We start from the raw sequence: 13327 nt of genomic DNA on the forward strand, positions 1-13327 counted from the left end.
CACCTCTTGAGAGCCATTGCTTTGATTGTGCCTTGTCTTCAGGATCCCACTGGTAAAGCCATGTTTTGTCTCCTCTTACAGTTCTTTAAAGAAATGCCTCAGGATCCTGATCTCATGTGTTTAAAATGTCCATCGAAAGCTCCACTCTTGTCTGCAGCTGATCTGAACACAACGCTTTTGGCACCCATTGAGGAGGAAGTTGGCTGTACTTTAGTTTTCAGTCAGAAATGGTGCAAGATGAATCAGTTGAGATGCTTATGGTGTTGGCCATCGTTTCTGCTGATAATTGTCCTCAGTCTTAACTTAGGGCGTGAACAAAATTAATTTCCTCCTTGAAACTGATGTGGATAATCTGCCACTGCTGGCTTCATCTTCAGCATTGTCTCAGCCTTTCTTAAAGTATCCATTTGTAAACTGCCAATTCCTTTGGGGGCATTTTAACTCTAAGCTTTTCTTTCTTTTTTTTTTTTAAAGATTTATTTTATCTATTTTAAAGATAGAATTGCAGAGAGAGGTAGAGACAGAGAGAGAGGTCTTCCATCTGCTGGTGCACTCCCCAGATGACCTCAACAGCCAGAGCTGTGCAGATCCGAAGCCAGGAGCCAGGAGCTTCTTCCGGGTCTCCCACAAGAGTGCAGGGGCCCAAGGACTTGGACCATTTTCCACTGCTATCCCAGACCATAGCAGAGAGCTGGATTGGAAGAGGAGCAGCCGGGACTAGAACTGGCGCCCATATGGGATGCCGGCGCTCTAGGCCCGGGTTTTAACCTGCTGTGCCACTGCACTGGCCCCAACTCTAAACTTTTCATAGAGCATCAGTAATTTCACCATTCCTGCACCCAGCCTTCATCATACATTTGATATTTGTTCTTGCTTGAATTCATGTTGCTCTGGTAGGAGCTCTTTTCAAACTGATGTCTTAGCTTTCTTAGTGCTTCAAACTAGATCCAATTCAGACATGCTATAACGAGTTAACAAAAATAGATTTTAGTGTAAAAACTTTTTGAAATCTATGCATAGTTTTTTTTCATAATATTCAGGTTTCCATGAACATTTTTTTAAATTTAAAAACATTTATTTATTTACTTATCTGAGAGAGAAAGAGAGCTCTCAGTCACTGGCTTAGTTCCCAAATGCCCACAATGGCTAGGGTTGGGCCAGGCCAAAGCTGAGAACTAATAGTTTAATCCAAGTCTCCCATCACCTGCTGCCTCACAGGGTGCATATTAATAGCAGGCTGGAACTGGGAACAGAGCCAAGACTCAAGCCCTAAGGCTCTGATGTGGGATACATGCATTCCAATGGCATCTTAGCCACTAGGCCGAGTGCCTGCCTTCCATGAACCTTTTGAAAATCCCTCACATACTAACAATTAAAAGTCCCTTAGCTGTAAGGATTATACATACCCTATGTTAATAATTTATGTATATATTGGCCGGCACTGCGGCTCACTAGGCTAATCCTCCGCCTGCGGCCCCGGTACTCTGGGTTCTAGTTCTGGATGGGCACCGGTTCTGTCCCGGTTGCTCCTCTTCCAGTCCAGCTCTCTGCTGTGGCCCAGGAAGGCAGTGGAGGATGGCCCAGGTCCTTGGGCCCTGCACCCACATGGGAGACCAGGAGGAAGCACCTGGTTCCTGGCTTTGGATTGGCGCAACGCACCGGCTGTTGCGGCCATTTTGGGGGTGAACCAACGGAAGGACGACCTTTCTCTTTGTCTCTCTCTCTCACTACTTAACTCTGCCTGTCAAAAAAAATAATAATTTATGTATATACATATATAAATATGTTTCTTAGTAAGTATTTTTAAAATGTGAACCATATTATCCTTGGGTGATTGATTTCTGCTGTTCAATTTTTGTTTATGCTTTCTTCATTTTCCTTTTGAGCAAGTATACTGGATGTAAAAGAGTTCCCTGGCCACTTGCATACTTCTTGTATTTTAGCTATCTAACGAACAAGACTGTCTCCTTACCCAAGTAGAGTTCCGGATTCCTCTTTCCATCCTGGTCTGTAGGCCTCCTGGGGATACCCGTCTGATTGCAGCATCTCAGGAGCCCGCTCAGGGTCTGGTCAAACTCTCGGAGTAGATGCCAAGGAAAGACTTCTGTGTTGGCAGGGAGAATGGAGTGAAACAGTTATATAGTGTTATCCTAAAGCCTGGGAATTGTAGTCTCCTATCTCTGGTATAATTCGCTTTGATGGGAGACTTTCACAGGGTGTATCAGCTGCTAGGTGGTCTGTTTTCCTTCCAGCTGAAAGAGGGAGAATTGGCATTTTTAGAAGTAAATGAAAGGGTGGGGGAAGGGGAAGCAGATAATTGCTTTACTGAATGCCTTTTTCTTTTTGCTATCAAATGGCGTTCTATATTATTAAGGGTTAGTCATATGATTCTGACTTTATATACCCCAGCAATCCCACCCAAGCCTTGTCAAACGGAGACCTTGAAGCTGCCAGGCTTCGAGGTTTGCACTGTTCTAGGTGTTTAAAGTTGGTTAGGAGGGAGAGGTCCAGGGCATTCATTTGTTCCCATTCCCATGGTTGTGTCAGAGATCAAGGCTGAAGCTGATCTGCATTCTGGCTACTATGCCAAAGGGAGCCGACAGAACCAAAGCATCAGAGAGGACTTCTGCTTGCTCACGCCACTGAACAGGCCCCACCTCTTTCTCTTTCATGCATAGGAACTACCACAGATTTCATTTTCTGTCCACCACAGACTGTGGGTGCCTCTGCTTCGGAAGCAATGCACGATCTTTAAATACTCACATGCCTCTTTATTTCCTTTACCTTCTACAGATTCTTGGCTTCAGTATGATTGCAAACAACATAAGCATGGCCACAGAAAACAGCAGGACGCTCACTGAGATGATTCCTTATAGGTGGGTAATCTCGCTTCTCAGCTCTGCTGTTCCCTTCCTGACGTCCACTCTCAGCCTCTGATCATGCAGCCTGATTGCTGTTCTCCACTAGCAGTCCCTGGCCACAGCCACATGCATTCTGTAACACAGATGTTCATGAGAGAAGGGCTAAGGCCACTCCTAGTCTTTTTCCCTGGTCAGACTCTGTCTCTCTTCTTGTAGTTGCATCAGTCCCCTTTGCCAGGAAGACTGCTGCATGCACTAAACATCAGGAAGTCTGACTTTTTTTCCCCATAGTGCAGGACAGGCCCTCTGATTAACTCTTGATGGTGGGACAGGAGCTGCCCCTGCTCTCCCAGCCTCTCTCCATGGGCTCAGTGTTCAGGGGATGAACATTCATCTGGCCTTTGCCCGTTGAGACTGAACTGGTGCCCTTGAGCAATGTTATTTTCTTATTCTTGGTGGAAAGTTGTCTTTCAATATCTGGCATATGGAATTCTTAAGGACAAGCAACTAATTTACATCATAAGTTCTATCAATGTCTATGGGGCCTCATGCTTGTTTCTATTAGGAAGTTATAATTTTTAACCTTGAACTGGTCCATCATATTAGCTAAGAAAGGCAGTGTACTTTACTTTAGTGACTCAGAGGCAGCCTTTTGAAGAGCATTGCTCATTTCTGCATGTTGGACAGTAGGGAATCCTGCAACTCCAGGGGAACAAAACTTGGGCAACTCAATTGAACTAATATCATATCCTATCAGTTCTCAATGAAGGCTTATGATGGCTAAATCCATTTGAAATTTTATTAGCTTAAAAAAACGAGCAGGGAGCAGACATTTAGCCCAGTAGTTAAGATTTACTAGAGCTGGCACTGTGGCACAGTGGGTTAAGCCACTGTCTGCGGTGCCGGCATCCCATGTGGGCGCTGGTTCCAGTCCTGGCTGCTCCTCTTCAGATCCAGCTCCCTGCTAATGTGCCTGGAAAAGCAGAGAAGGATAGCACAAATACTTGGGCCCCTGCACCCACGTGGAGGACCCAGATCGTAGCGCCTGTCTCCTGGCTTCAGCCTGGCCCAGCCCTGGCCGTTGCAGCCATTTGGGAGTAAACCAGCAGATGGATCATCTTTCTCTTTGCCTCTGTCTCTCCCTCTCTCTCTGTAACACTGACTTTCAAATAAATAAATAATCTTCAAAAACAAAAACAAAAACAAAACAAAACAAGATTCCCATGTCCCACATCAGAGCGCCTATATTCAATTCCTGACCCCAGGTTCCCACCAGTGGAGACTCAGGGAGGTAAGTGGCGATGATAACTCAAGTAATTGTGTCCCTGCCACCCTCATGGCAGACCTGGACTGAGTTCCCAGCTCCTGAGTCTGGCCCTGGCCCAGCCACAGCTGGTCTTCACAGGCATTTGGAGAGTGGACCAACAGCTGGGAGGGAGTGCTTTCTCTGTCTCTTTGTGTGTGTGTCTCACTGCCTCTCAGATAAATAAAAACATAGATTATTTTTATATAAATATATTTAAAAATACAATACAGAGGTAATCAAAACATTATGTCTGCCCTCAGAAAAAAAGAATAACTATAATAGGATTGATACTTTATATACTTATTTTATTTTATTTACACCTTACAGTAATACTATGAAATAGATATATCTTTGATGAGGAAATGAAGGCTTATCGAGTTTAAATGACTTGTCCAATATCACACAGCTAGTTAGTTGGCATAACTACTATTTAAACCCATTTCTGTTTTACTACAAAGTCTCTGATTATAACCACTTATTTGAATGTTTCTGTTGTTAATGACTTAAAAACCGCACAACCAATGTTTACTTATCTTAATAGATTCAGGGTATAGATATACAAAAGAGCATTTTTTTTTTAAAAAAAAATCTAGTTTTTTTTTTTTTTTTTTTTTTTGACAGGCAGAGTGGACAGTGAGAGAGAGAGACAGAGAGAAAGGTCTTCCTTTTGCCGTTGGTTCACCCTCCAATGGCCGCCGCGGCCGGCGCGCTGCGGCCGGTGCACCGCGCTGATCCGATGGCAGGAGCCAGGTGCTTCTCCTGGTCTCCCATGGGGTGCAGGGCCCAACGACTTGGGCCATCCTCCACTGCCCTCCTGGGCCACAGCAGAGAGCTGGCCTGGAAGAGGGGCAACCGGGACAGAATCCAGCGCCCCGACCAGGACTAGAACCTGGTGTGCCGGCGCCGCAGGCGGAGGATTAGCCTAGTGAGCCACGGTGCCAGCCGCTTTTTAAAATTTTTTTGAGCCCCCTTTTTATGCAGGATTAGTAGAGACTAGTAAAATTGAAAAATTTAGGTTAGCTGCTGCCATGTCCATGTTCCCTTTTAACCTAATTTGCTAATAAAAATCAAAATGAGGGCAAACAGCGGGAAGGAAAGAGAGTAGTTTATGTTGTTATCACATTAAATATTCTGACTTTCCCAAAATTGACTTGGGTAATAAACTACACCTCTGGATACCTCTTTAGGACAGCCACATTCTTATCTTCAAAGGACAAGAAGGGGAAATTTGTTTGACAAAGAGTTCAGTGTCTGCCTCTGAGCAGTCAACATGCTGCTGTCCATCTCACTATCTACAAAACACCAAGGTGCTTATAAAGGTATTGGTTATAAACAGAAATTAAAACAGACATAGAGGATGAATTAGAAGATATTAAAAAACAAGAATTTACACAGAGTAACAGTGAGAAATGAGACAACGGAGATGGCCTCTTGAGGTGCTAAAAATGGATTTTTCCTACATAAAGGAAAATGAAATTTAAAATGCAAGAACTAATAAGAAATTTTAAATAGTTTTTTTTTTTTTTTTTTTTTTTGACAGGTAGAGTAGACAGTGAGAGAGAGAGAGACAGAGAGAAAGGTCTTCCTTTGCCGTTGGTTCACCCTCCAATGGCCGCCACGGCTGGCGCGCTGAGGCCGGCGCACTGCGCTGATCCGATGGCAGGAGCCAGGTACTTCTCCTGGTCTCCCATGGGGTGCAGGGCACTTTGGGCCATCCTCCACTGCCTTCCCTGGCCACAGCAGAGAGCTGGCCTGGAAGAGGGGCAACCCGGAAAGAATCCGGCACCCCAACCAGGACTAGAACCCGGTACGCCAGCGCCGCAAGGCGGAGGATTAGCCTATTGAGCCGTGGCGCCGGCCTAGTTATTTTCTTTGTATTTTTTTTTTTTTTAATTTGACAGGTTGAGTTACAGACAGAGAGACAGAGAGAAAGGTTCCCCCCTCTGTTGATTCACTGCCCAAATGGCTGCAATGGCCAGAGCTATGCCAATCCGAAGCCAGGAGCCAGGTGCTTCCTCCTGGTCTCCTATGCTGGTGCAGGGGCCCAAGCACCTGGGCCATCCTCCACTGCTTTCCCAGGCCACAGCAAGAGAGCTGGACTGGAAAAAGAGCAGTCGGAACCAGAACCTGGCGCCCATATGGGATGCTGGCGCCTCAGGCGGAGGATTAACCTAGTGCGCCACGGTGCTGGGCCCAAACATTTTCTTTGTGTAAAATATATCACAAAATTTATTTTAAAATAATTTTCAAATAAATAAATCTTTTTTAAAAATAAATTTAAGACAATAAAAAAATTTTCTCAAATGCATTAGATATGCACATACTCCAAAAAGTTATGGAAAATGGAAAAAGTTAAGTTTATGGCTGGTATTGTGGCATAGCAGGTAAAGCCACTGCCTGCAATGACAGCATCCCATATGGGCACTGGTTCGAATCCCAGCTGTTCCACTTCCAACCCAGCTCTCTGCTAATGTGCCTGGGAAAGCAATGGAATATGGCCCAAATGCTTGGGCCCCTGCCACCCATGTGGAAGACCCAGAAGAAGCTCTTGGCTCCTGACTTCCACCTGGTGTAGCCCCGGCCGTTTTGGTCATTTGGGAAGTGAACCAGAAGATGGAACATCTTTCTCTATGTCTCTCCATTTGTCTCTGTAAATCTGACTTTCAAATCAACAAATAAATCTTTTTTAAAAAGTTAAGTTTATTTTGATGCAAGAAAATGAGAAATCCATGTATAGTTTTTTTTTATAAAGATTTTATTTATTTATTTGAGAGGTAGAGTTACAGACAGTGCGAGGGAAAGACAGAGTCTTCTGTCTGTTAGTTCACTCCCCAAATGGCCACAGTGGCCGAAGCTGTGCCGATCCAAAGCCAGGAGTCAGGTGCAGGGGCCCAAGGACTTGGGCCATCTTCTACTGCTTCCCCAGGCCACAGCAGAGAGCTGGCCTGGAAGAGGAGCAACCGGGACTAGAACCGGTGCCCATATAGGATGCCAGAACTGCAGGCGGAAGATTAACCTATTGGGCCACAGTGCCGGCCCCATATGTATAGTTTTTTTGTAGTACCCATTTTCCATGAACTTTTTGAAGGCCTCTTGTATGCATGGATTTCAAAAATGTTCTTACCAAAATCAATTTATCTTTTAACCACATTTCCATGAACTTTTTGAAGCTTCATTTTTACATAGCTCATTTTACTGAATTTGGATTTTTATACACTTTTTAAGAAGCAAATCAGGCCGGCACCTTGGCTCAATAGGCTAATCCTCCGCCTTGTGGCGCCGGCACCCCAGGTTCTAGTCCCGGTCAGGGCGCCGGATTCTGTCCTGGTTGCCCCTCTTCCAGGCCAGCTCTCTGCTGTGGCCAGGGAGTACAGTGGAGGATGGCCCAAGTGCTTGGGCCCTGCACCCCATGGGAGACCAGGATAAGTACCTAGCTCCTGCCATCGGATCAGCGCCGGGCGCCGGCCGCAGCGCAGCAGCCATTGGAGGGTGAACCAACGGCAAAAGGAAGATCTTTCTCTCTGTCTCTCTCTCTCTCACTGTCCACTCTGCCTGTCAAAAAAAAAAAAAAAAAAAAAAGTAAATCAACTGCATCACACATGTTTGTGTTTTTGGTAATAGAAAAATCCAAAGAATAAATATGCGAAATAGCAAACTTTAAAACATTTAGAAAGGGTGGACGTTTGGCGCAGTGGTTAAGATAACACTTGGGGATGCCTGCATCCGCGTCCTGGGTTCAGGTCCTGACTCCACTTCTGATTTCAGCTCTCTGCTGATGCACCTTGGAGATGGCGTGTGATGGCTCGAGTACTTGGGGCCATGCCACCCACATGGATGAGCCACATTGAATTCTGAGCTCTGGCTCTCCCTGGTCCAGCCCTGGCTGTTGTGAGCAGTTAGGCAGTGAACCAGAGGATGGAAGATCTCTTGTGTCTGTCTGTCTCTGTTTCTCCTTGGTCCTCTCTGCCTTTCAAACAAATACATCCTTTTTTAAAAAAAGAAAGAAATCTTCACTGCCAAACTAGTCTGCCATATTTAAAATAAATAAATAAATAATTTAGTAGACTTTTTTCCTGACTTAGAAAATAATATAGAAAAATAGAAAATGAAGCATATTGTGCTTCCAATTTTTATTTAAAGATTTATTTATTTACTTGAAAGTCAAAAAAAGTTACACAGAGGAGAGGGAAGGAGAGGCTGAGAGAGAGTGAGAGAGAGAGAGAGAGAGAGAGAAAGATCTTCCATCCACTGGTTCACTCCCCAGTTGGCCACAATGGCCAAAGCTGCACCGATCTGAAGCCAGGAGTTTCTTCTGGGTCTCCCACATGGGTGCAGAGGGCCAAGGACTTGGACCATCCTCCACTGCTTTCCCAGGCCAGAGCAGAGAGCCAGATAGGAAGTGGAGCAGCCGGGTCTCAAACCGGCGCTCATATGGGATGCCAGGACTGCAGGCAGTGGCTTTACCCACTACGCCACAGCGCCAGCCCCTCCAAATTAAGTTTAAAGAGTTAGACCAGGGCTAGCGTTTTGGCATAGCAGGTAAAGCCACTGCCTGTGATGCTGGCATCCCATATGGGGCACCTCTTCAAGTCCCGGCTGCTCTATTCCCAATCCAGCTTAAAAAAAAAAAAAGAATTCTATCTGTATGGATCTATGAAAAAAATCAATACTTCTCCCAAAATCATCAGTATTTCTTTTGTTTTTGTTTTTTTGCCTGAATATTATAACTAATTTTCGAATGTTAAACCACCATTGCTTCCTAGGATAAACCCCACTTAGTTTTGGTGTCTTATCTTTCATATACTGATTTGCTAAAATGGTAAGAGTTTTTGTATTTATGTTCATGAGAGGTATTGATCTGATGTTTTCTAATATTAATATCTTTGTTATATTAATGTTAATAACTTTGGTATCAAAGTTGTTGACATATAGAAAGGTCAGAGAAGAATCCTTTCATTTTCAATTTCTGGAAGAGTTGACATTTCTTCCTCAAATATTTGGTAGACTCATTAATGAAGATATTTGTGTCTAGAGTTTTTATTTTGGGAAGGGTCTTTACTACAAATTCAATTTTAATATGCTATTTATTAAATAAAACTATTATTACTTTCTTCCTCACAGCCCTGGGCCACCACTTATTTACTTTCTATCTATATGGACTTCCCTATCATGGACATTTCATATAACTGGGATCATACAATGTGATTTTTTGGGGTCTGGCTTCTTTCATTTAGCATATTTTAAAGGTTTATCTATGTTATACAGTGAATATTACATTATAATGAGGGTGTTTGAAAACAGTCATGGAAAATGGAATTTTAAAAGATAAGTTTATTTTGGTGCAATTTTTTAAATCCATGCATAATTTTTCATAACACTCACTTCAGTGAACTTTTTGAAGACCCGTTGCATTTATGGCTGAGTAAAATTCCATTGTATGGATCTACATATTTTGTTCATCCATTCATCAGTCAATGAATGTTTCAATGTTTTTTTTAAATTAATTAATTTATTTGAAAAACAGTGTTACATAGAGGCAGAGGCAGAGAGAGAGAGAGAGAGAAAGAGAGAGAGAGAGGGGTCTTCCATCCTCTGGCTCACTCCCCAGATGCCCAGCATCCCATGTGGGCACCAGTTCAACGGTGCTATTCCTTGCTATTCCTCTTCCTATCCAGCTCTCTTCTATGGCCTGGGAAAGCGGTAGAAAATGGCCCAAGTCCTTGGGCCCCTGCACACGCGTGGGAAGACCTGGAGGAAGCTGCTGGCTCCTGACTTTGGATTGGCGCAGCTTCAGCTGTTTCGGCCAGTTGGGGGGGTGAACCATTGGATGGAAGAACTCTCTCTCTCCATGCCTCACCTTCTCTCTCTGTGTAACTCTGAGTTTCAAATAAATAAATAAATCTTAAAAAAAAAAAGAAAGAGGCCGGCGCCGTGGCTCAATAGGCTAATCCTCCACCTTGCGGCGCCGGCACACCGGGTTCTAGTCCCGGTCGGGACGCTGGATTCTGTCCCGGTTGCCCCTCTTCCAGGCCAGCTCTCTGCTATGGCCAGGGAGTGCAGTGGAGGATGGCCCAGGTGCTTGGGCCCTGCACCCCATGGGAGACCAGGAAAAAGCACCTGGATCCTGGCTCCTGCCATCGGATCAGCGCGGTGCGCCGGCTGCAGCGGCGGCCATTGGAGGGTGAACCAACGGCAAAGGAAGACCTTTGTCTCTCTCTCTCTCACTGTCCACTCTGCCTGTCAAAAAAAAAAAAAAAAAAAAAAAAAAAAAAAAGAAAGAAAACCTGTCAAACTGTTTTTAACAGAAGCTGTGCAGTTTTAATTCCCACTAGTGATACACAAGGATTCCAGTTTCTCCCACACCTTCACCAATGATTATTTTCTGTTATTTTTTTTTTCTTTCATTATAGCCATCCGAGGAGACTATAACTCTGGCTTGATTTGCATCCCTCTGATGATTAATGACATTGAGTAACCTTTCATGTGCTTATTACACATTTGTGTTATCTTCTTCGGAGAAATGTCTGTTTAAGTCCTTGGGCTATTTTTAATTGGGTTGTTTGTCAGATCTTTATCAGATATATTATTTGCAAATATGTTCTTCCTTTCTTTTTTTATTTTTTATTTATTTGACAGATAGAGTTAGACAGTGAGAGAGAGAGACAGAGAGAAGGGTCCTCCTTCCGTTTGTTCACCCCCCAATCCTCAACAGGCAGAGGATTAGCCAAGTGAGCCACGGCGCTGGCCCTGTTCTTCCTTTCTGTAGGTTGTCTTCACTTTTTTTTTTTTTTTTTTTTTTTTGACAGGCAGAGTAGTGGACAGTGAGAGAGAGAGACAGAGAGAAAGGCCTTCCTTTGCCGTTGGTTCACCCTCCAATGGCCGCCACGGCTGGCGCACCGTGCTGATGCGAAGGCAGGAGCCAGGTGCTTCTCCTGGTCTCCCATGGAGTGCAGGGCACAAGCACTTGGGCCATCCTCCACTGCACTCCCTGGCCACAGCAGAGAGCTGGCCTGGAAGAGGGGCAACAGGGACAGAATCTGGCGCCCCGACGGGGACTAGAACCTGGTGTGCCGGCGCCACAAGGTGGAGGATTAGCCTAGTGAGCCGCGGCGCCGGCCTGTCTTCACTTTTTTGATAGATCCTTTGAAGTACAAAAGTTTTTAATTTTGATGAAGTCTAATTTTTTTTTCTTTTGTTGTTTTTGCTTTTGGTGTCATCTCTCTTTGCCAAATCCAAGGACATCAAGATTTACCCCTATGTTTTCTTCTAAGAGTTTTATAGTTTTGGCTTTTAAATGTAGGTGTTTGATCCATTTTGAGTTAATTGTTACATATGTTGTGAGATAGGGATCTGACTTCAATTTTATGCATGTAAATATTCTGTTGTCCCAGAACCATTTGGTGAAGACACTATATTTTTTCCTGATTGAATGGTCTTGGCACCATTGCCAAAAATCATTTGACCATAAATGTTTGAGTTTATTCCTGAACTCTTCATGCTATTCCATTGATTTATATACATCTATTCATATGCCAGGTTTGATTATTATAGATTTGGAGTAAGTTTTGAAATCAGGAAATGTGAGTCCTTCAACTTTGTTCTTGCTTTTCAAGATCGTTTTGGCTGTTTAGAGTTCCTTGTAATTTCATACAAGTTTTAGAATTGGCTTTTTTTTTTCACTTTGGCAAAGAGAGCCAATGGGAATTTTATTGGATTACATTGATTCTGTAGATTTCTTGAGTCTCTTACTGACCAAATACATCAAATATGCTTAAGTCTATGAATACAAAAAAAACCTCTAAAATAATAAATTCATTTGTTTTTGCCCTTGGAAAATACTAGGAACCCAACTCATTATTTTGAAAATTGTTAAATGAGGGAGAAAAATGAAGCATTTATCATGCCTTTCCTAGAACTACTCTTCAGGGTATCCAAATAGTTGATAACAAGACATTTCACCTTTAGAAGTATTCCAGCCAATGAAGGGTGAAGGAATTGTAGAATTAGAATATCACCAGTAAGAGATCACAAGCATATCTTCTGCTAATATTACAAAAAGAGACATTGTGTGCCTCCTAACAGAAGTGTATGTCACCACATATGACATATTTTTCTTTTTTAAAAATCTTATTTTTGACCACAACTGAAGAGGTAATTACCAATTTGCAGGAGCTACAAGGAACAGAAGAACATGTCAAATGACAACACAGGATGCAATGAGAAACATGATAGGACCTATGACCATATTTCTTAAGAAAAAAATTACAACAAAGACAGAAAAAAGATACAGAGGGAAACCCATCGTTTCAAAGAGATTAATTTATAAGACACAGAAAACAGTTGTAATATATGGACCTTACCTGGGCTCTGATTTGAACAAATTATAAAATATTTATGAGATATTTGGAAAAACTTGAACATCAATCAGACATTTGATAATATTAAGAAACTGGTAATATTTTTGGTGTATATTTCTTAGAGATGTACACTGAAATTTTGCAATGGAAATCCTGTAATGCCTAGAATTTGCTTCAAAATAGTCTTGGAGCAGGCAGTGGAGAGGGGTACAGATGGAGTAAGAATGGTCATGAATTATTAAATGTTAAAGATGGGTGATAGGTACATCAGGGCTCATTGCACCACCCTTTCTTCTTTTATGACTGTTTGGATGCTCTCTACTTTAAAAATAAAATATCAGACATTAATGGTGTTTCTATGCTGCATGCATAGAAAGAGAACCAGAAACCAAAGTCCCTGACCTCTAACAGGTCACAGCCAAAAACTGACCACACAGAAACTGACTTAACAGGTACTCTGGACAACAGAATAAAATTATTAAACCAACACATGAAACGACAAGCAACTGTTCCTGTGAAAATCAGGATATTCCTCTATTCTCTTAATAGCAACCAGATAATAATACTGAAAAAGAAGAAAGTTGATTGTGTTAAACAAGTAGAGTTTCCTAGTTAACAACAGGGTAGGAAATATGCCTGGAAAGAGGTGTTGATCCCAGTTTCTATGTTTGACACTGGTGTGACATGATCTTAAGAGAAATGTGATGTATTGAATTAGAATTAGTTGACCTCAATTATCAGCAAAATGAATGTCTCAGCATTCTGGTGACGTCAGAACTGTAGGAGGGAAGATGTGGGTGGAA

General features: G+C 42.9%; 1 protein-coding gene across 5 annotated transcripts in view; it reads left to right on the forward strand.

The window, feature by feature from the left end:
• The window catches only part of SLC26A8 (solute carrier family 26 member 8), a 92766-nt gene that overhangs the window by 41610 nt on the left and 37829 nt on the right, over positions 1-13327 (forward strand). For all 5 annotated transcript variants that reach the window (XM_051855725.2, XM_008262830.4, XM_008262833.4 and 2 more), the window contains one exon: positions 2794-2876. In XM_051855725.2, the coding sequence (XP_051711685.2) occupies positions 2794-2876 (83 nt within the window). The remainder of the gene's footprint in view (positions 1-2793; positions 2877-13327) is intronic.

This window comes from Oryctolagus cuniculus, chromosome 5 (genome assembly GCF_964237555.1).
Source record: "Oryctolagus cuniculus chromosome 5, mOryCun1.1, whole genome shotgun sequence".
Taxonomy (NCBI): domain Eukaryota; kingdom Metazoa; phylum Chordata; class Mammalia; order Lagomorpha; family Leporidae; genus Oryctolagus; species Oryctolagus cuniculus.